The sequence below is a fragment of the Oryctolagus cuniculus genome, chromosome 6 (genome assembly GCF_051225735.1).
Source record: "Oryctolagus cuniculus isolate XC-2025 breed Fujian yellow rabbit chromosome 6, ASM5122573v1, whole genome shotgun sequence".
NCBI classification, from domain to species: Eukaryota; Metazoa; Chordata; class Mammalia; order Lagomorpha; family Leporidae; genus Oryctolagus; species Oryctolagus cuniculus.
Window position 1 is genome coordinate 111,206,459 of NC_142872.1, and position 22,347 is coordinate 111,228,805.

General features: G+C 37.0%; 1 protein-coding gene across 9 annotated transcripts in view; it reads left to right on the forward strand.

Annotated features, from left to right (window-relative positions):
* Positions 1-21,341, forward strand: part of LRRCC1 (leucine rich repeat and coiled-coil centrosomal protein 1) — a 35,923-nt gene extending 14,582 nt beyond the window's left edge. For 4 of the 9 annotated variants that reach the window (XM_002710665.6, XM_089335476.1, XM_051843870.3 and 1 more), the window contains 13 exons: positions 1,289-1,485; positions 3,162-3,309; positions 5,374-5,522; positions 9,196-9,400; positions 10,652-10,791; positions 12,495-12,696; positions 15,900-16,085; positions 16,794-16,968; positions 17,845-18,008; positions 18,714-18,922; positions 19,009-19,146; positions 19,793-19,928; positions 21,009-21,341. In XM_002710665.6, coding sequence (XP_002710711.3) covers positions 1,289-1,485; positions 3,162-3,309; positions 5,374-5,522; positions 9,196-9,400; positions 10,652-10,791; positions 12,495-12,696; positions 15,900-16,085; positions 16,794-16,968; positions 17,845-18,008; positions 18,714-18,922; positions 19,009-19,146; positions 19,793-19,928; positions 21,009-21,131 — 2,172 coding nt within the window. In that variant the 3' untranslated portion in view covers positions 21,132-21,341. The remainder of the gene's footprint in view (positions 1-1,288; positions 1,486-3,161; positions 3,310-5,373; positions 5,523-9,195; positions 9,401-10,651; positions 10,792-12,494; positions 12,697-15,899; positions 16,086-16,793; positions 16,969-17,844; positions 18,009-18,713; positions 18,923-19,008; positions 19,147-19,792; positions 19,929-21,008) is intronic. The other 5 variants (XM_070075832.2, XM_089335478.1, XR_016235780.1 and 2 more) reach the window with 4 other exon arrangements.
* Positions 21,342-22,347: the final 1,006 nt, after the last annotated feature.

Sequence of the window (22,347 nt, forward strand, 5' to 3'; positions counted from 1 at the left end):
GCTTCTAGGCTTCATGATTTTAAGTCCAAAGTCAGCATTAATTCAAATCCTTGATTTCTTTTATGTAATATGTTCTTTTTGGTACTTTCAGGAATATATCTTTGTCTTTGGTTTTCTGTAATTTGGATGCATCGTCCCTAAGGATGGTTTTTTCATATTTATTCTATTGGAGGTTTGAGCTTTTTCTTTTTTAAAGATTTATTTCTTTATTTTAAAGGCAGAGTTACAGAGAGGCAGAAGCAGAGAGATCTTCCATCCACTGGTTCATTCTCCAAATGGCTGCAATGGCCAAAGCTGGGCCAATCTGAATCCAGGAACCAGGAGCTTCTTCCAGGTCTCCCATGTGGGTGGCAGGGACCCAAGCATTTGAGCATCTTCCACTGCTTCCCCAGGCCAGAAGCAGAGAGCTGGATCAGAAGAGGAGCAGCCGGGACACGAACCAGTGTCCATATGGGATGCCAGAGCCACAGGCATACATAGGCTTAGCCTACTACATCACAGTGATGGCACCGGAATTTCTATTTCTTTATAGTGTGTGTTTCTGAGCTAAGTTTTCTGATTTCCTTTATGATAGTCATATTTTTTATCTCATTGAAGAGTTATGATCACTATTTCTTTTCTACTTAAGAATTGGGCCATCTCCATGATTACCTCTTGAGAACAGGTCATTTTCCTTCTTCTATAGTAATTTTGGAATGTTTCTCATACATGGTGAATGTTAGGTTGTGGGAACTCTATTCTGTTGTATTCTCCAAAGACTGTTGATATTTTTATTATAGTGAACATTTAATTTGGTTGGACTTAAACTGTTGATTTGTGGCCTTGGACAGCTGTTCACATTTCATTTTCTTTCTTCTATCCTTCACTGGGCTACTTGTTGCCTACACCATGCTACCCTGTGGTTCTTCAGCCTCAAAAGTCTGTGGTTTTTCTTACTTGAAGTTTAGACTCCCTGCATGGTATGATATATTTTCTAGCTGAAAGCCATAAAAACAGAAACTCAGTTCTGGTTCATTTTTCCAAGTGTCAATTCCCATCTAGAGTAATCTTTTCTTTTGCTCACTTTCCAAAACCTTCAGGTGGTTTTTATCCATTTTTATTTTGTGTTTTCTGAGATTTTATAATTGTTAGCTGCAGGACAGTTAGCCTGCTAGAAGCTTGTTCATCCATACCAGAAGCTGAATTCCCTGATTTGAATTTCACACATACCTAGTTCATTAACCCTTAATTTTATAAATAGTCAATGAATTGAACTTTTAACAAATTACATTAATTTTTTTTATTCTAGACTTCTAATTCTATAACAGTTAATGCTCCTGAGCAAGACCTCAGACCAAAAAGAGATACAGATATAACTTCTGAAAGTGACTGTGGAAACAGAAAAGAATGCAATAGAAGGGTTCCTCGGCGATCAAAAATCCCATATTGTGCCAAAACAATTCAAACTATTAAGCACCACAATAAAAACAGCAACCATTTTGTAAGGTACGTGTTTTGGTTTTAGACATTCAAAGCATACTAAATAGGTTGATTGGTTTTTTCCTTAAGCTGTCCCGTAGTGATATTTATGACTACTAACATCAGTGATTTGACTTTTCAAGATGTTGGCTCAGATTTTTTGATACAGTCAGCCCTCAGTTTCAGAAGGCTCCACAACTGCAGATTCAACCAACTACATATCAAAAATACTTTGTAAAAAAGCTGTGTTGTTGCTGAGATGCACAATGTGGTTAGGCCTGGTTCTGAACATACACAGACTTATTTTCTTATCATTGTTGTCTAAGCAATACAGTACAACTATTTGCATAGCATTTACATTGTATTAGGTATGATAAATAATCTAGAGATGATATAAAGGATATAGGGATATGCATAGGTTATTGCAAGTACTACACCATTTTATGTTAAAGACTCAAGAATCTTAATTTTGGTACCCAAGGCAAATCCTGCAACTAATTTCCCACAAATACTGAGAGTTGACTACACAATCATATAAAGTAAAGGATCCCTTTCTCTGTGTCATTACCAAAGTTGCAGATTAACATAACAACGAAAATTCCCCCGAATTCATTTACAGTGGGAAATAAGACAGATATGCTTGAGTCTCCATGATTAGCCTTTTCTCTTTGTAGGCAGATCTAGATGGGAAACCAAGGCCTAATCAGATGGTACTTACTGACCTTAGGATCAAAGGTGAATGTGATGATTGTGTTTAATGCCATCAGGATTAAATAAAGGTACATCTAATGTCTACACTTTCAGAATTGAGATCACCATAACAGTGGTTCAGAAATGACTGTCTTTTGGGATGTGTACAGCCAACTTTTTGCCAGTGTAATTTCCTTTTTTAAAAACATGTTGTTGGGGCCGGTGCCGTGGTGCACTAGACTAATCCTCCGCCTGCGGTGCCGGCATCCCATATGGACGCCAGGTTCTAGTCCCGGTTGCTCTTCTTTCAGTCCAGCTCTCTGCTGTGGCCCGGGAAGGCAGTGGATGAGGGCCCAAGTGCTTGGGCCCCTGCACCTGCGTGGGAGACCAGGAGGAAGCACCTGGCTCCTGGCTTCGGATCCGCATAGCTCCGGCCATTGCGGCTATTTGGGGAGTGAACCAACAGAAGGAAGACCTTTCTCTCTGTCTCTCTCGCTCTCACTGTCTGTAACTCTACCTGTCAAATAAATAAATAAAAATCTTAAAAAGAAAAAAATGTTGGTACTCCTTCAGTTCATTTGTAGTCAGGACATACCCTGGAATCTCTTTGGACTCTGGCTAGTGATAAAATGTTTATTCTGATCTGTTATATGTCGATTTAAAATGTTTAACCCCTAAAAGATAATTATATTTACTCTTTTTCCAAGTTCTTAGGTGTCATTGTCCCAAGTACTGATAGTACTTTTTAAATCATTCTGATATATCCAAGAGTTCTGCTCCACCTAAATATGTAGAACACTGAACATTCGTGGAATCATTATCTTTCCAAAAATCTTGAGGCTCCCATTAATCAACAAAAGTCACTCCTTATAAAATTCATACGGAAGTTTTTCCAAGTTATTGCTGTTTTGTTTTATTATTTTTTAATGCTGTTTGTATTTGTGACTATAAATGTTAAAGGTATAAATGCTTTGCATTTCTCATGTTATTTCCTTTGTTTTATTCTTTTGCAGTTGTAATCGTAAAATGAAACAACCTTACCTTAAAGAATTATACGTAAGATCGTCTTTAGCAAATTGTAATGTATCGCGAGACTCAGAAGACCAGAAGACTGAAATTATTAAAGTAGACAATAGTGGTTCTGAAGACAACACTTACCGGGTATGATGATTTAGGAAGATTTAGAAACAAATGAATTTTGAATATTTTAGTTTTTAATACAAAGTCCCAGAAAAATTAGCCATAAGCTTTTTAAAAAAAGATTTATTTCTTTGAAAGACAGAGTTACAGAGAGAAAGGGAGAGACAGAGAGATCTTCCATCTGCTGATTCACCCCCCAAATGGCTGCATTGGCCAGGGCTGGGCAAGGCCAAAGCCAGGAGCTTCATCTGGGTCTCCCTCAGTGTTGCAGGGGATAAGCACTTTGGCCATATTCCGCTGCCTTTTCCTGATTACTAGGGAGCTGGATCGGAAGTAGAGCATCTGGGACATGAATCAGAGCATATATGAGATGCCAGCATCACAAGCATTGGCTTTACCCAGTGTAACAGAATGCCGGCTCCTTGAATTTTTTTTTTTTTTTTTTTGTCTAATTTATTTATTTGAAAGATAGTGAAACAGAGACCTTCCATTCACAGGTTCACTCTCCAAATGCCTACAGTAATAGAGGCTTGGGCAGGCCAAAGCCAGGAGCCCAGAATTCAGTCTGTGTCTCCCATGAGGGTGGCAGAAACCCAGGTACTTGAGCAATCACTGCTACCTCCCAAGGTGCACAATAACAGGAAGCTGGAAAGGAACTGGAGCTAGGACTCTTAATTCTAGCTCTCCGATATGGAATGCAGGTGTTCCACGTGGTGTCCTATCTGCTGTGCCAAACACCACCCCATCATTTTTGTAATTTTTAAAGGAATAGAAATGTTACATTTAAAATCTGCTTTAAGTGAAATTATTTATTTTATGTTTGTAGAGGGAGAAACAGTTCTAAATTTTTTAATTCTAGTTTCTTAATGGTTGTTAACTTTTTTTATGTGTGTCATACTGTTAAAAATCTAAAGAAATCTACAGGTCTTCTAAAAGCAGTCTACTTTTACATATACCCAAAAAAACTATACATTTTAAAGTTTTCATTGGGACTTTCCTGAAACCCCGGTTTTGAGCCTGGATGAATGGATCCTGATTAAAAGGTTATTTTTTTTTTTTTAAGATTTATTTATTTATTTGAAAGTCAGAGTTACACAGAGAGAGGAGAGGCAAAGAGAGACAGAGGTCTTCTATCCGATGGTTCACTCTCCAGTTGACCACAGCGGACGGAGCTGTGCCGATCCAAATCCAGGAGCCAGGAGCTCATCCAAATCCAGGAGCCAGGAGCTCCTTCAGGTCTCCCACATGGGTGCAGGGGCCCAAGGACTTGGGCCATCTTCTACTGCTTTCCTAGGCCATAGCAGAGAGCTGGATCAGAAGAGGAGCATCCAGGACTCGAACTGGTGCCCTTATGGGATGCCAGCGCTTCAAGCCAGGGCTTTAACCTAACCTACTGCACAGTTTTAAAAAAAAATTGAAAATCCTTCAAGGGGCATGTGTTTGGTGCAGTGGTTAACATGCTGTTTGGGACTTCTGCATCCCATGTCACAGTGCCTAGATTCAAGTACCAGATCTGCTCCTCATTTTTCCTGTTGACCTGCATCCTTGTAAGTAACAGGTGATGGCTCAAGTACTTGGGAGACCTGGATTGAGTGGCTCCCAGGCTTTTGGGAAGTAAGCCAGTGGATGGCAGGTCTTTCTCCCTTTTTCTGTTTCTCAAATAAAGTAGATAACTAAGATTTATTTATTTCTCTTTTAGTATTTGCCTTAACAGAATTTTTAATATATGTTGGTTGTATTTTTCATTGACTTATGCTTATTTTACTTGTTGAAATACTGCTCATTTTGATTGTACTGTGTACAATAGCCTTTTAAAATATTTCACTAATTTTCCCTCATTATTCTCAACTATGGAAGCTTTAATATTGAGAAAAATAATAAGTATTGTGACAATAGCAATAACAGTTAATAAAATTGGCTAAGTGGCTACTTTGTGCCAATACATGCTTTACTTCCATTAATTTTTTGAATTCTCAGCACAGCTCTTTGTAGTAGGTACTGTTATTAACCATATTTAATGAGAAAATTCAGGCAATGAATAGGTAGGTAATGTTTCCAAATTCACATAACATTGTTTTATTTCAGTGTCTTGTTGAACAGCTAGACCAAGAGAGAGAGATGAGATGGAAAGCTGAACAAGCTGAAAAGAATCTCATGGATTATATTGATAAACTGCATAAACAAGCAAGTGAAAAAAAAGATGTTCATAGTCTTGCTCTGCTAACCACAGATAGGTAAGAACAAAGTATGTAAACCTAAAGATAGCTCATAGCATAAAGAACTTGGAACCTTAATGCTTGAGCTTTAGTGTGATAAAAAAACAGTCTATATGATTTTAGTTTGATTTAGACCAATTTTGTTATTAGAGTTAGTGCTTTATTATTAAATAAATGAGAAATTCATTGTACATTTTTGTGTGCCCTCAAGATGAGACGTGTCAGGTAGATAAATAAGATGTAATGAATTACAGAGGACTAAAACAGGGGTTAGAAGCTGGCATGGTGGTGCAGCAGGTGAAGCTGCCACTTGCAATAGTAGTATCCCGTCTCAGAATGCCAGTTTGAGTCTCAGCTGCTTTGCTTCCTAGGCCGCTCCATATTTATGTACCTGGGAAGGCCACAGAAGATGGCTGAAGTACGTAGGCCCCTGCCATCCATGTGGGAGTCCAGGGTGGAGCTCCTGGGTTTGGCCTGGCCCAGCTCTGGCCATTGCCACCTTTTGGGGAATGAACCGGTGCATGGAAGATCTTTCTCTGTCTCTCCCTCTCTTCTGTCAATGCAGCTTTCAAATTAATTAATCTTTTTTAAAAGATAATAAAGCAGAGCTTAGCAGATAATTTCTTTAAGGTGCCAGATTTTACAAAGGGCAAGAACTGACAGACTTTAAGGTTAGTGTGTCCTGTTAGATTTCTTGTCACACACTCACCTTCTGCAGTTGGTTTTAGTGCCAGATAACATGGGTTTCTGATTTTTTTTGTGTCTTCTCCCTTCTATCTCTCACTTGACTGTTATTTTTTTTCCTGTATTCTTTAATACACAACTGTCATACTCTATTCTGTGTTTATCTAGTTTTCTAAATTACACTAACTTTTTTTTTGCTTCTTTTTACTATAATTTCTTCTAAAATTACATGTTTCTTCTAATGGTTGTAAGATTTCCCCACAGAGTACCTTCTAAGTTTTCTCTTTTCTTATCACTCAATGAATACTCAACTTCTGGACGTGGTATTTTCCTTCTGAGTTGGGGAGTTGCTCTTAGTTCTCTCTCCTGTTTTGTAGTACAAGTGAATTATTCTCCATGTAAGTTCTCATTTGAGTAGTAAATTGATGTACACAGCTCTCAGCCCAGTTCCCAGTATCTTTTAAGCATTTAACTAACTGGTAGAGTTTTGTGTTACAGATGTCATATTTTGTAACTAGTTAAACTGTGATGCATTATGCTCTGAGCATTCTTCCACAGCCACTCACCAACTTCCTACTTTGTGTTTTAGAAATTGCTGTCTCTGAATTCATGCAACAGCATACTGCGCAGGTTTACTGTAGATGCATAGGTAACCAGCATTGTGTAATGACAGATGGGTGGAGACCCTGTGAATCAAGGACAATGAAAGAGAGAGGATGTGTCTTTTTTTTCTCCAGAACCAAACATGAGGCAAATATGAGTGTTTTTTCTAAGAGTTTTATCTCATTTTACTTCCATTTGCCTTATAATTGAAATTCCTCTCAAGTTTTGGGATTAGCTATATGTGTGTGATATTTTGCTATATTTTATATATAGGTATTACTTAATAGAAGCTGTTTGGGGGCTACTAGCCACATTCCATTTAATTTGGAAAGCTCTGGGCACTCATCTTTATCTTTCCTTAACCTGTCTACTATTATGCTCATGTTTCCTGTTAAATGTTCATAATTCTTTTGAAAAATCAACCTATCTTTTCTGACTACTTTTTAGCTAAACTCCAAGATTTCTTGAGATTAGATCCTCGCCATTTTGATATTTTTCTTTAATGTGCCTTAGTAGGGACTGCATATCCCTGGCAGCTAATACAGGGTCTAGTGTCTTGAATCCATGCCTTGAGTGTGTTATCTCAAAAAGCAAATTTTATCTCATATAATATCTATTATACCACCTTGTTAACCAGATTTGTTCATCTAATTATCAAAAAATGCTTGGCTTATATTTCTTGTGTCTTAAAATCAGCATATTCTTAGATAAAGTCATCTTGCTTCCTTATTATGTATTAATTGAGCTAGTAAATGGTGTGCCATTAGCATCCAGTCAGCCTCCAAAACTAGAAATTTAAGAATTTTCTTAACTTACTTATTTGAGAAATAGAGAATTCACATCTACTGGTTGACTCCCCAAATGTCTACAACAGCAGAGGCCCAAGCCAGTAGCCAAAACAACTCAATTCAGGTCTCCCAATATGGGTAACAGGAACTCAGTTATTCAAACCATCACTGTTGCCTTCTAGGGTCCACGTTACCAGAAAGCTGGAGTCTGGAGTCAGGAGCCAGAGCCAGGTGGCAAACTTGGGAACTCCATGTGGGTCACAGGCATCCCAACTGCCAGGCCAAATGCAAATGCTCACCTTCTAAGAATGTTGAGTTATTTAGTAGTTGTTTTGGTTTTTGCTTCCTTTCACTTTCCCAGTTGGTGTAGATCTTCTTCATTCTATTTTTTCAAGATGTTGAACAATCACCTCTGTATCCAAAAACTGTTACTTTAGTTTAGTGCCTGTCTCTTGCTTAGAAGATTTCTCTAGTTCTACTTTTCTGTAGCTTCTCTGCCTTGATTCCATATACAGTTAATAAAGTCCAGTCTTGTATCTTATACCAAACTGGATTTGAGATAGACAAAGATCCATTTGAGACCACTCGCATTAAATGCAAAAGGATATATGATAAAGACCAACAATGACCTTGGTTTAGAAGTTGATGGATATATTTTTGTAAATAAGGCTTGGAAATTATAACAGATATACTTCGGGCTGGCTAGTTCAGAAGTAACCCCTTCATGAGGGTAAGTCTTTCCCAAGCGCTAGATTTGTATTCTGTGATCACCTCCATGCCTATAGTGTTTGGTTAAGATATAAGTACATAATCCAAGCTAAATAAACACAATGCTTTTGCACGTGGCCACCATGATTGGCTCCTCAAGTGGATATATTAACTAAATTGGACTAATGAGAGTCTCCCTGTGACTGACTCTTCTAAGCTGAGATAAAGGTAATATTTCTTCTTTGATTCTCAGAGCTGTTAGAATCAGCCCAGAGACGTTTGGGGCTAACTCTTATCTTCTGCTGCTTCTGCTCCAAACATGAAAATAACTTACAGTAGGAAAAACTGAAGCTAGCCCCCAGGAATTAGAGGCCTAATGATCTTCCTGGTTTCATGCGGTCTCTCAGAACACTGCCACCCCAGCCTTCTCTAAGCTTGGTTATGTGAGTCAGTTATTTAAACTAATTAAGGGTATTTTTCATTTGTAATGAAAGGATTTTAACTAATACAATGCTGGGATCGATACTTAATATATGGCGAAGATACAAGAATGTCAAAGTTGACTTGCAGTAGCACTTCCTACAGCATTTCTGTCACATGGCTTTATAAATGTATCCATGTCTGTTCCCTCTGCTAGATACTGAATGCTTAAAGACAGAGACTAACTTACTCATCTTGTTTGCTGGAACAAATTTGCTTTGTCAATTTATGTAAAATTTTTTCTTGTGGGCACTCTGTTATCTTCAGGGATGGGTGAAAGACATACTATTTTTCAGCCTCTGTTTCTTTTTTTTTATCCATAGTTAGAGTTTGAAACATACTTCAAGTCATTCTCTTGACTTTTTATCTTTATATATATATATATATATATAATATATACTAAACTGCCCATGTGATTTCTGCTTTAGATTAAAGGATATTATTTTTAAAGAGAGACATTCCAAGAAACAACTTGAAATTATGGTTCACAGACTTCAAAATGAAATTAAAAAGCTAAGTATTGAATTAATTAAAGCAAGAGATCAACAAGAGGATCACATTAGACACTTAAGGACCCTGGAAAAAGCCTTAGAAAAAATGGAAAGGCAAAAAGGGCAGCAGCAGGCGGCACAGGTATTTCTGTATTTTAATGTGTCAGTGACATAGTAACACCTGTACTCAAACAGGTAATCTATAGTAAACTCAAAGATGTAGGCTGGGCCGGCGCCGCGGCTCACTAGGCTAATCCTCCGCCTAGCGGCGCCGGCACACCGGGTTCTAGTCCCGGTCGGGGCGCCGGATTCTGTCCCGGTTGCCCCTCTTCCAGGCCAGCCCTCTGCTGTGGCCAGGGAGTGCAGTGGAGGATGGCCCAGGTGCTTGGGCCCTGCACCCCATGGGAGACCAGGAAAAGCACCTGGCTCCTGGCTCCTGCCATCGGATCAGCGCGGTGCGCCGGCCGCAGCGCGCTGGCCGCGGCGGCCATTGGAGGGTGAACCAACGGCAAAGGAAGACCTTTCTCTCTGTCTCTCTCTCTCACTGTCCACTCTGCCTGTCAAAAAAAAAAAAAAAAAAAAAAGATGTAGGCTGTATGCAGAAATTAAATTATTGTTAATTTAAATATACCTGTCCTATATCCTGTTGAATTATATCTAAATTAAGACTGCTTGGCCAGCGCTACAGCTCAATAGGCTAATCCTCCGCCTTGCGGTGCCAGCACCCCGGGTTCTAGTCCCAGTCGGGGTGCCAGATTCTGTCCCAGTTGCCCCTCTTCCAGTCCAGCTCTCTACTGTGGCCCAGGAGTGCAGTGGAGGATGGCCCAAGTGCTTGGGCCCTGCACCCCATGGGAGACCAGGAGGAGGCACCTGGCTCCAGGCTTCGGATCAGCGTGGTGCGCCGGCCGCAGCGTGATGGCCACAGCGGCCATTAGGGGGTGAACCAACGGAAAAGGAGGACCTTTCTCTCTGTCTCTCTCTCTCACTGTCCACTCCGCCTGTCAAAAAAAAAAAAAAAAATGCTAGCACATCCACAAAGCAATTATGAGAACAGAGGAGTAGTGGAAATATTGAAAGTACTTGGGCTTCTATTCTGAGAGAGTTGTTTTTTTAAAGTCTTTGGGGCACTTGAAATAATTTGATTTTCATACTTTGTGAATGGAACTTACCGTGAATGATCCGTGACACAGTAAGTAGTTAATGCCAAGTGTATCTGATGCTTCCCCAGCTGTTCTTTGTGTGACTAGGACATCTTTAATAAATTTTGAAAATCAAATCAATTTAGTCATTAGATGTATCATTTTAAAAGACATGTTTCTTATGGGAACTGAAATTAAAATAGAAGCAGGGCAGATTATTATGTAAATACTATAATTGTGTGTATTTTACTCAGATGAGACTTCTTCAAGAGGTGGAGCTCAAAGCTGCAGCTGCTGATAGAGAAATAAACTTACTCAGAACTTCCCTTCATCAAGAGAAGGAACAAGTACAACAACTTCATGAACTTCTTGCATTGAAACACCAGGAACACAGGTAAATGAAAAGGTATCAGGAAAATACTGATATTAAAAAAAAGAAAGTTACTGATAACCCCTGCCACACACGCAGTATTTAACACCTGTGACTGAGCATTGATGCAATCCGATGGAATTTGTTCATGGAAAATACCACATTCATTTGTGAATTAAAATCAGCAGTATAGCAAGAACTTAAACAAATGGGTAACTTTATTGTCAACATTTGAGTTCTGGACTTGTAACACCAAAGCTTATTTTGTATTTTGCTGAACCCAACCAAAAGTTAGTCATTATATATGACGAAAGCTGTTTAAATTGATCTCTATGTAATTATTTATTAAATTAATATTCTTTGTGTCTCTGAAGTAGAATTCAATAAACTTTTTCTATGAAAGGCCACATAGCAAATATTTCACGCGTTGCAAGCCATACCATACCTAAGTTTGCCTATGTAAGCCCAAAAGCAGCCCTAGACAATATGTGAACAAATGGGCATGACTGTCTTCCAGTAAAAGGACATTTGCATAGAAGAATGCATCTCAGGCCAGATTTGGCCCATAGGCTGTAGTTTACCAACTCCAATTTACAGAGTCCAGAGTAATTTGATCATTTTCAGCTCATTTCCTCTTTACGACTTACCAGTTAAATTGTATGATTGTCATAAGTTCATTATATTTATTCCCCAATCTGTTTGGTTTTGTATTTACTTGAGCTTTAATGTGTAAAGTAAATTTTGATGCTCTGGGGAAAACTCATCATACGTGTGGAAAACATAACTGGAAGATTGGGAGAAAATAATCACACAAAAAAATGAATTTTTCACTGGGATTCCTTTACAGATATTTTTTAAGTTTACATTCCAGTTTAAAGATACCAACACTGGAAATAACAGATTTTTGCATTATGGATTTTGTTTATGCCACATTAATGGTAGAAAACTCTAGGTATAAGGAATATCCTCACATTTAAATAAGAAATCCATCTTTGGGCTGGTGCTGTGGCATAGCAGGTAAAGATGCCAGCTGCAGTGCTGGAATCCCATATAGGTGCTAGTTCGAGACCTGGCTGCTCCACTTCCAATCCAGCTCTCTGTTGTGGCCTGGGAAAGCAGTAGATGGCCAAACGCTTGGGCCCCTGCACCCAGGTGGGAGACCTGGAAGAATCTCCTGTCTCATAGCTTCGGATCTCCTAGCTTCCTAGCCCAACTCCTGCTGTTGCGGCCATTTGGGGAATGAACCAGCAGATGGGAGATCTCTCTGTGTGCCTCTGCTTCTTCCTCTCTGTAACTCTGCCTTTCAAATAAATAAATGTTTTTTAAAAATTTTTTAAAAATAATCAGTCTTATACTGAAATATAAATAATCTCATACTTTAACTGGCTTTCCTATTAAGCAACAAGTGCCAGTCAGACTGTATTTATTCCAAGTTACAGACCTAGCCAAAATAAGAGATACAGTAAAGTAGAACTTACCTTCTGCAAATGTACCTTAAAAATTTCAGATTCCATAGAAGGAATTCTCAGGTTAAAATTGAACATTCTTATTATCCCCATTATCATTAAATACAGGTGCCTACCTATGCCCAGTTTCTATGTTTAAAAATGAGTAGCTTATCTTAAGTTCACAATGGCACATATAGGATATTAATTATTTAAGGACCTTCAAAAATGTTCTTTTTAGTTGAACAGTATCCTTTGATTTTTATTTCTTTCTCATTCCAGGAAGGAACTTGAAACAAGGGAATTCATTAGTGATGCTGAATTCCAGGATGCCTTAGCTAAAGAAATAGCCAAGGAACAAAGAAAACATGAGCAAGATATAAAAGAATACCAAGAAAAAGTTGATTTATTAAACCAGCAGTATATGGAATTAGAAAATGAATTCCGTATTGCTTTAACTCTTGAAGCCAGGAGATTTAAGAATGTAAGAATTATCATTCTACCTTTTTTAAAAAAGAATCTGCAAGATATGATTTGATAATAGGGCTTTGTTTTTGTTTTAGAATTCTAGTTCTATTTACATGTCGACCAAATGATTTTAAACAAATTAATAAATTGTTAAAGCCTTAATTTCCTCAAATCATATTCTTCATTGCTTTTGCAAAACTAAGTAAGACCATAAATGATGGAGTAAAGAGATTACTGGAATAGGAATCAGAGAACCTGAATTCACTCTTACTACTAATCCCAAACCAAAGCCTACAGTCCAAATGCGGTCCATTGCCTGTTTCTTTGAACAAAGTTTTATTGGAAAAGAACCTGGCTCATTTGTTTACATATTATCTCTGGCTGCTTTTGTAATGGAAATACTTTGCCCTGGCCTGCAGACCCTAACAGTGTACTATCCTAGCTTTTTACAAAAAGAGTTTGACAACCCATGCTGTAGAATGATCCTGTTCCTGCATCCTGTCCCATCATATATATATACACACACACACTAGATCTTGTTTCCTCTTGCCGCCTTAGGGTTGGGCTTCAGCACATATTCCCTTTCACTCTCTTGCATCAGCAGTTTCCTGTCAACCGGATGATTCCCTTCATCATATCACATGCTGTGGTTCCTCTCATCTTAATTTTCCTAATTCTCGGCCGGTGCCATGGCTCACTAGGCTAATCCTCTACCTGTGGCGCCGGCACTACGGGTTCTAGTCCAGTCGGGGCACCAGTTCTGTCCCGGTTGCTCCTCTTCCAGTCCAGCTCTCTGCTGTGGCCTGGGAAGGCAGTGGAGGATGGTCCATGTGCTTGGGCCGTGCACCCGCATGGGAGACCAGGAGAAGCACCTGGCTCCTGGCTTCGATCAGTGCAGCGCCGGCCGTGGCAGCCATTTAGGGGGTGAACCAACGGAAGGAAGACCTTTCACTCTAAAAAAAAAAAAAAAGAAAATTCTCTTGATCCCATCTTCTCCTTTGGCTACTACCTCATTTCTGTGTTTCCATTTACACTAGAACTTCTCAAGAATGTGCTTTTGCTGTCTCTCATTTTTCTTCTCTCCCCTCTAACCTCTGCTCAGCTCAGGCTTTTATCTCTGCCACTATACTTAGCATTGCTATAGTCAAAACCACCAGCAACATGCATGCTTTGGAAGTTGGATGTCAATTTAATCCTCATCTGATTTGATATGGTTAATCTCTCCCTCTTTCTCCAGACTCTTTCTTTACTTGGTTTCCAGTGCACCCTTAGTTTTCTTGGCTTTCTCATGTTTCACTTCTTTTCAGTCTCCTTTGTTGCATTTTCCTATATTTTCCAAAATTTCATTATTGGAATGCCCAGATACCAAATTTGTAAACCATTTTTGTTTCTAGACACATTCTCTTGGTAAACTCCTCCAACATCATTTGTTTTATCTCCAGCTTCAATTTTGCCTGAATTCCAAACCTTTATGTGTGATTGCCCATTTAACATCTCTAACTACAGATTTTTCCCCAAAAACTTGCTTTAACAGTCTTATATTAGTTAATGACAACTCCATTCTTCTAGGTGCTGAGGCCATAAACATTAGGGGTATTACTGACTTCACTTTCTTTGGCACTTCATATTCAGTACCTCAACAGACTTTGTCATCGTTTTTATTTTTTTTTATTTATTTATTTATTTTTTATTTGAAAGAGTTACAGAGAGAGGTAGAAACAGAGAGAAAGAGAGGTCTTCCATCCGCTGGTTCACTCCCCAGATGGCCGCAATGGCTGGAGCTGTGCCGATCCAAAGCCAGGAGCCTAGAGCTTCTTCCAGGTCTCCCACGTGGGTGCAGGGGCCCAAGGACTTGGGCCATCTTCTACTGCTTTCCCAGGCCATAGCAGAGAGCTGGATTGGAAGAGGAGCAGCCGGGACTAGAACCGGCACCCATATGAGATGTTGCGCTTCAGGCCAGAGCATTAAGCGCTGTGCCACAGCACCAGCCCCCTGTCATCGTTCTTCTACAAAAGTATAGCTAATCATTTCTTTCTACCTCTATTCCCACTACTTTGGTATTGGTCATATTATCTTTCACATCTGTTATTGAAAGAACCTTTTAGTTGGTCTTCCTGCTTCCAAACTTGTCACTCGCTTCTGTTGATGCTGAACACAGCAGCTGGAATTTCCTTTTAAAATAAAGTAGAGGGGCCAGCGCTGTGGCTGGCCCCAATCTGCTGCACCAGCATCCCATATAAGTGCCATTTTGAGTCCCAGCTGCTCCATTTCCAATACAGCTTCCCACTATGGCCTGGGAAAGCAGTAGAAGATGGCTCAAGTCCTTGGGTCCCTGCACCCACGTGGGAGACCTGGAAAAAGCTCCTGGCTCCTGGCTTCAGATCAGCCCAGCTCCAGCTGTTGAAGCCATTTTGGGAGTAAACCAGCAGATGGAAGACCTTTCTCTCTGTCTCTCTCCTTCTGCCTCTGTATTTATTCAAATAAATAAATGAATAAATCTTTAAAAATGTATATAATAAATATATGTTTCCTCTCTACAGAGACGTCCATCACCCATCCGTTTCATTAAGGGTAATAGTCAAAACCCTCTACAACCTAGCCTTCTGACTGTATCTTCGACTTCTCTCTCCTTCATGCCACTCCTATGATAGCAGCCTCTTGCTCTTCCTGCAACAAGCCAGGCACATTCCAGCCTAGAAAACTCTTCTCACATATTTGATAATTATGCTGTTTAAATTGAACCCACATCTCTCAACACTGCACATCCCTGTCACCTTTTTTAACACAAGCGTATAATTATCATCTAATATATTGTGTATGTATTTGTTTATTGTTGTATCATCAGTCCTTACGTCCTGCAGTGTTACCTTTACAAAGGCAGAGATTTAGTCTGTGTTGTTCATTGGTGCATTCCACTGCCTGGAACAGTGTTTGGCACCTAACAGTCCCTCAGTAAATATTTGCTAAGTGAACGAATTCTGGTTTTAGATCTGACACTAATTCACTGGATTACTTGGGGGGGCAGGCAGGGAAAATACATAACTTCCCTGGGCCTGTTTCATTGCCTGGAAATCAGTAGATTGAAACCAATTATGTCTGAATTTTATTCTTTTGCGAATACTCTGTGATTCTAAAATGAGAGATAAGAACTATTTCTAGAAGCACATATTTTGTAGTTATTTGGAGGACTGTTGCTTATAATGCAATTCTGTAATACAGGTTAAAGATGGTTTTGAAAATGTTGCAACTGAGTTAGCAAAGAGCAAACATGCTCTTATTTGGGCTCAACGTAAAGAAAATGAGTCTTCCTCTTTAATTAAAGATCTGACCTGTATGGTGAAAGAACAGAAAACAAAACTTGCAGAAGTATCCAAATTGAAACAGGAAACAGCAGCAAATTTACAGGTAAGATTTCATTATATATTTCTTTTTTAATTTTTATATCATTTTCTCAAGTGTGTTATGATTTTAGTACATAAAGTGAACTTCTAAATATTACTAATTATATATTGTTATGTGTAAAAAAAAGTAATATAATGAAGGAAGCTAAACTATGTATTGCTTGTATTACAGTAATATATAAGTAAAGTGAATTAATTTTAAGAAACATGTTAATAGGTACCAGTAGTAGAGTGACACAGCAAAAATTAAAAAGGTGATAGTGGTTGAAGATTTTGAAAACAGCACTTGTATTCCCATTGTGATGCTGTGGTAATTTTTATATACTTAGTTATAGTCGTGTTTTAATTAATCTTTATTGCTATTGTCTCATTTTAAATATCATCACTATTTTGTTCAAAATAATTTACTCCTGGAAAATACTTTTAAACCATTAATATAAATGTTTGGTGAGAAATTCCGAGTAGTACAGGTATACTTTGCTCTTTCATGATTTTAGAATAAAATTCAGAATGTTTAAAGGAATGACAAAAAATTTGTGGATTTCATGCTCTGTATTTATCTTTATTCAATAAAACTCTAACAAAATTTACAACATGTATTTTGTATATTTTAATTAACATTTTCCTCATAAGATACAAAAGTAGAAAATAAGGAAATACGAAGTATAATAACAACTTTGTAACTTTTTTTTCAATTTTGGGGGATATACAGAATCAAATCAACACCGTTGAAATTCTGATTGAAGATGACAAGCAGAAGAGTATTCAAATAGAACTTCTGAAGCATGAAAAAGTCCAGCTTATTTCTGAGCTGGCAGCCAAAGAATCACTCATTTATGGTTTAAGGACAGAAAGAAAAGTATGGGGATATGAACTGGCCCAACAGGGTAAAATTCTCAAATTTTCAAAGGGAAAAATATCCAGTCTTATAAACCAACAAATCTTGGTATTTGAAAAGGAAGGGCTTAACTGTCTAGAGATGCCAACAAAAAAGATGATGTTTTATCTGGAAGGATAAGAAGGCAATTGGCAGCCAAATTGGAAAAAAAGTCCTATTAGGAAAATAAGAAATAGTTTGTTACCCATTTTAAAAAGTTACATAGCTATGATATTTTTTGTTATTTTCTTCCCAAAGTTAATTTGGATACTTTGGTAAAGCACATATACTTTTGTAGTGCTTTAGCTAGCTAAATCATTACAAATAACTTTTTATATGGTAACATTGTAAATTATTTGTGTAGTTATATAATTCCCATTTTTTCCTACGATGCTTATAACATTTATCCTATGGTATCTGCAGAAATGTAAAATAATGTGTAAATGAAAACCACTTTCTGTTAGGTAAGCCCTCAGTTGCATTCTGTTACCAGTCACAAGCAAGAAATACACACTGTTTTACAGTGTTTCCTGGATAGTTTAAAACTTATGAATAGCTAGATGCTGGTTTTAACAGAGTATTGTTCATTTATTCATTTCCTGTAGGAATTTTAATATGATTCTGTTTGAATGTCATAGCATGAATTAAACAGTATATTGTCCAGCTTTTTTTTTATTTTAGTCATGGTTTTAGATTTTCAGATAGTCACAAGTGTTTAGAAAATCTTTTTGTTCATTACCCTTTCACTTTGTACCATACTTATTCCATGCTTTATTTTTTATGGAGTTTACTTCCTATATTATACATCATTAGGTTAAATTTTCATAAATTACAAAACCTCTAGGGCATATTAAAAGTTTATAACTATTAATGTTTGTTTTCTTAGGGTCATCTGTAGCCCAAAATCGTGGAAAATTAGAGTCCCAAATTGAAAGTTTATGTAGAGAGAATGAATCTCTGCGAAAGGCAAATGAAAGTGATAGTGATGCATTAAGAATAAAGAGCAAAATTATAGAAGATCAAACGGAAAGCATTAGAAAATTAAAATCTGTAAGTTTGACATTTTATTTTTGTAAAAGAGCAAATAGTTGAAAATCTGTAGATGAAAGTATTTAAAAAAATATTGACTGAGTGATTACCAACTCTTGTAGAATTTAGGACAGTCATGTATTTCCTTTTATACTGTTTGTTCCTTTGCTCTTAAAATTACTACATGGTGTTTATTAGCTTGAAATGAATTTTACTTCAGAATTTTATGGAAAATTTTATTATGGCCTTTGGGTAACTAGAAATAGTATCAATAAAGAATAGTCAAGAAAGTTAACATTTTATCTGGATAAGTAAAACCATGCCTATTTAGCTAGAATACAGGGTTGGCATGGTGCAGCAGGTAAAGCCACCACTTGCAATGCAATCCATATTAGAATGCTGGTTTAATTCCTCTAGCCGCTCCGCTTCTAATCCAGCTCCCGCTAATACACCTAGGAAAGCAGCAGAAGATGGCCCAGGTGCTTGGGCCCCTGCCACCCGCGTGGGGAAATCTAGATGGAGTTCCATGCTCCTTGACTTCAGACTGGCCCAGCTCTGGCGATTATGGCTATTTGAGTAGTAACCAACAGATAGAAGATCTCTCTGCCTGTCCCTCTCTTTGTCACTCTACCTTTCAAGTAAATAAATAAATAAATCTTTTAAGATGATCAGAATATAAAATATTTAAGATTAATAAGAATAAAGCACTGATTTTTTTCTTTTAAGTGTTTACAAGAAAAAGATGAACAAATCAAAACATTAAAAGAAAAGATGACTGAAATAGAAAAATGTATGCAAGGTCAACTTGATGAAAAATCCTCACAACTAGATAATATAATTGAGCAGTTGGAAAGGCACAATGAAAGAAAAGAAAAACTTAAACAGCAGTTGAAAGCAAAGGAATTAGAACTTGAAGAAATTAGAAAAGCTTACAGGTATTACACAGTATTTCCACTGAGAAACATGGTTTAATAATTTAATGTATCCAGTTTACTTTTAACATTACTTCTTTTCCTATTAGTACACTTAATCAGAAATGGCATGATAAAGGAGAACTTCTGAGTCATCTTGAAACACAAGTAAAAGAAGTAAAAGAAAAATTTGAAAACAAGGAAAGGAAACTTAAAGCAGAAAGAGACAAAAGTATTGAACTGCAAAAGTAAGCATTATTTCATAAAGGATGTAGTAATGGGTGAAATGTGTATAGAAAGACAGAGGTGCTAAAAACTTGTTTATGTATTTGAAAACTAATTCAAATATGTAAGTGGCAAACTAATGGTTTCCACCTTAAATATTACAAATGAGGTTGACATGTATATGTACATTTATACATAGACATTGATATGTGAGTATTTTGGTTTTTTACTATGATTATTGCTTTAAACTCAGTTTAAATGAAAGTAGCTAGTGATATTTTGTATTTTAATTAGAGTTTAGAAGAGAATATTACTTGGCTGTCAGGGCAATGAGTCCCTGAAGAGGCCAGAGCAAAGTTGGACAGCAGTCGGCCTGCACAAATTGAGAATGAGAGTTGTTTTTTAAAGAGAGGAAAGGAGGTATACGTGGCTGCCATTATTGTCTGGATTGTATAAAATACTCAAGAGGAAATAAGATTTTAACTTGCTAAATATACTTGACTTGTTAAAATAAAATATAAAGTTGAGATACCTTAATGAATAGATAGTATAATTTGTCACTTCTCATGTAAAGATAACAGAGTGGCATATGTAACATGCAAGTGAATATCTTTCTCCCTCCTCCCCCCCCCCCAAAAAAAAACCAACACTCTAATTTTCCTTTTTAAGGGATGCAATAGAAAAGCTTCATAGTATGGATGATGCCTTTAAAAAGCAAGTTGATGCAATTGTTGAAGCTCATAAAGCTGAAATATTACAACTGGCAAATGAAAAGCAGAAATGCATTGATTCTGCAAATTTAAAGGTACTGTTAAGTATAACTTACTCTAATATCCAGTATTAAATGGTATAGCTAAACAGATTGGATCCTTGACAATTATAAAGAAAAGATAGCATGATTTAATGAACAAATAGATAAAAGAGAGATGTTGCCAAAACTATCATGAAACCAGGCTTGGAATACCTAGATTAGCTATAGAACATAATTATAATGAAACAAGAATTGGAAGTTTGATCCTGGTATGGACCTGCTTCATGATATGTGGATAAAAATTTTCATATCTCCAATCAACCCCAAGTGGAAGTCACTTTGGTTACTCATAAGCATGCTGTTAATTGAGTATTTGGAGGGGGAAATTCTGAGAAACACACAGAAGTAACCATTTAAATTAGAAAAAGTCATACTTTCTTAAGGGAAAAGAGATTAGAGAACCTATAGTAGAGATTAGGAAGAATGAAGTAAACCAGAAAAGGATAATCGTATTGTTAGTATCAGAAATGCTGTGGTATTGTGAGAGTGGGTATTTCAAACAGAAATTAACAGTATCAAATACAGATTCTAGGACAGTATAGGTTACAAATAAATGATAAAATGATCTCTCAAAAATATAACCACCAACAGAATTTTTAAAAATACAGTAGAAACTACATTAAATAAAATTTTCTTTGAGCAGGCAAAGTTAATTTGGAAAATCTATAAGGAACTGATATTTGGGTTGAAATCATGTGTCAGCATTTATAAACAGCTTAGGACAGCAGAAATTAAGTCAGAAGAATGGATTTTTGTCCTCGCTGTGATAACATAGAAACTATACAACGTTAAACACATTTTCTGAGTTCCAAGATAGATTTAAAATATATCATGTCTTTTTCACAAAAACATTATGAAAACTTGAGATAATATACATGAAAGTACTTTGTATACTCTAACACTGTGTTTCCCTATGAGCATTTAGACAGATTATATTTTACTAATAATCTCATTGCCTGGAGTGAACCATAAAATACCTAAAGATAAACTTTTGACTGTTTTTCTTTCGAACCTATGTTTATAAATAATTTTTCTGTAATAAATTAAAATGTGAAATTTACATGCTTGGTTTAGGTTCATCGAGTTGAGGAAGAAATGCGTGGACTTTTGGAAGAAACGTGCAAAAACAAAAAAGCAATGGAAGAAAAAATTAAACAACTTGCTTTTGCTCTAAATGAAATTCAGCAAGAAATGTGATCGTTCTGAGAAAGAATTTAATTGAAATGGACCAGCAGACCTATTGTAAAAATTATTAAATATTGTAATAGTAGTAACTGGTATGACTTTGAAATGTCTCTTTCTACACATTTCATTATGAATATATTTTTGAAGACTTTTGATCAAGTGTTCCTTAATTGTATATGTAGGTTTTGATAATAAACTTGATAATTATGTGTATTAGAAAAACCTATCATAGTAATTAGATTTACAACACTTCTTGTTTCTGCGTTATACATTGTTTGGTAATTACACATTTGCCTACAGATTTGTATATGAAACAATTAGTATTTGAACTATATGAGGGAACGTATTTTAATCATTGTTGTTACTTTATTGTGTTGGTAAAAAGCTAATTATATTTATTGGATGTCCATTAGTTGATGCAGCTCCATTCTTTTAAATACTTATAGCCAAAAACTATTTTATATCTGTATTATAAAAGATAGTGGCAACTTAGGAAAACTATGTAATCATCTCCACATCATTCATAATGACCCTTCTTTTTATAATGAAAGTAACTTTTCATTAAAGATTACATCTTAAGATTTTATAAATAGTCTGTTCCTAAAGAGGAATACTGCTGTTCACCTTCATTCTCCCTTTTAATCAGTGTATATCAAGGGAACTTTAATTTTGCAATTAGAAGCAATTATTCATTTCTCTTTTTAAAAAAAAAAAACAAAACATTTATTTATTTGAAAGTCAGAGTTACACAGAAAAGGAGAGGCAGAGAGAGAGAGGTCTTCCATCTGCTGGTTCACTCCCCAACTGGCCGCAAAGGCCGGAGCTGCCCCGATCCAAAGCCAGGCGCTTCTTCCCAGTCTCGCATGCTGGTGCAGGGACCCAAGGACTTGGGCCATCCTCCACTGCTTTCCCAGGCCATAGCAGAGAGCTGCATCAGAAGTGGAGCAGCCGGGACCTGAACCAGCACCTATGTGGGAAGCCAGCACTGCTGGCAGCAGCCTTACCTGCTATGCCACAGCGCTGGCCTAGCAATTATTCATTTCATACCAGGTCATTTATTACTATTTCATTTTTGTTACCTCTTTGCTATGTATACAGAACCAAAATCTTAAGTTCTGCAACCCCTTGCTATTTCTGAAAAGAAAAAAATATAAACCAAAATTTTAAATTAATAATAGTGAACTGTCTTAGAAAGGAAATGGACCCAGAAAAAAATGTATATGCTTTC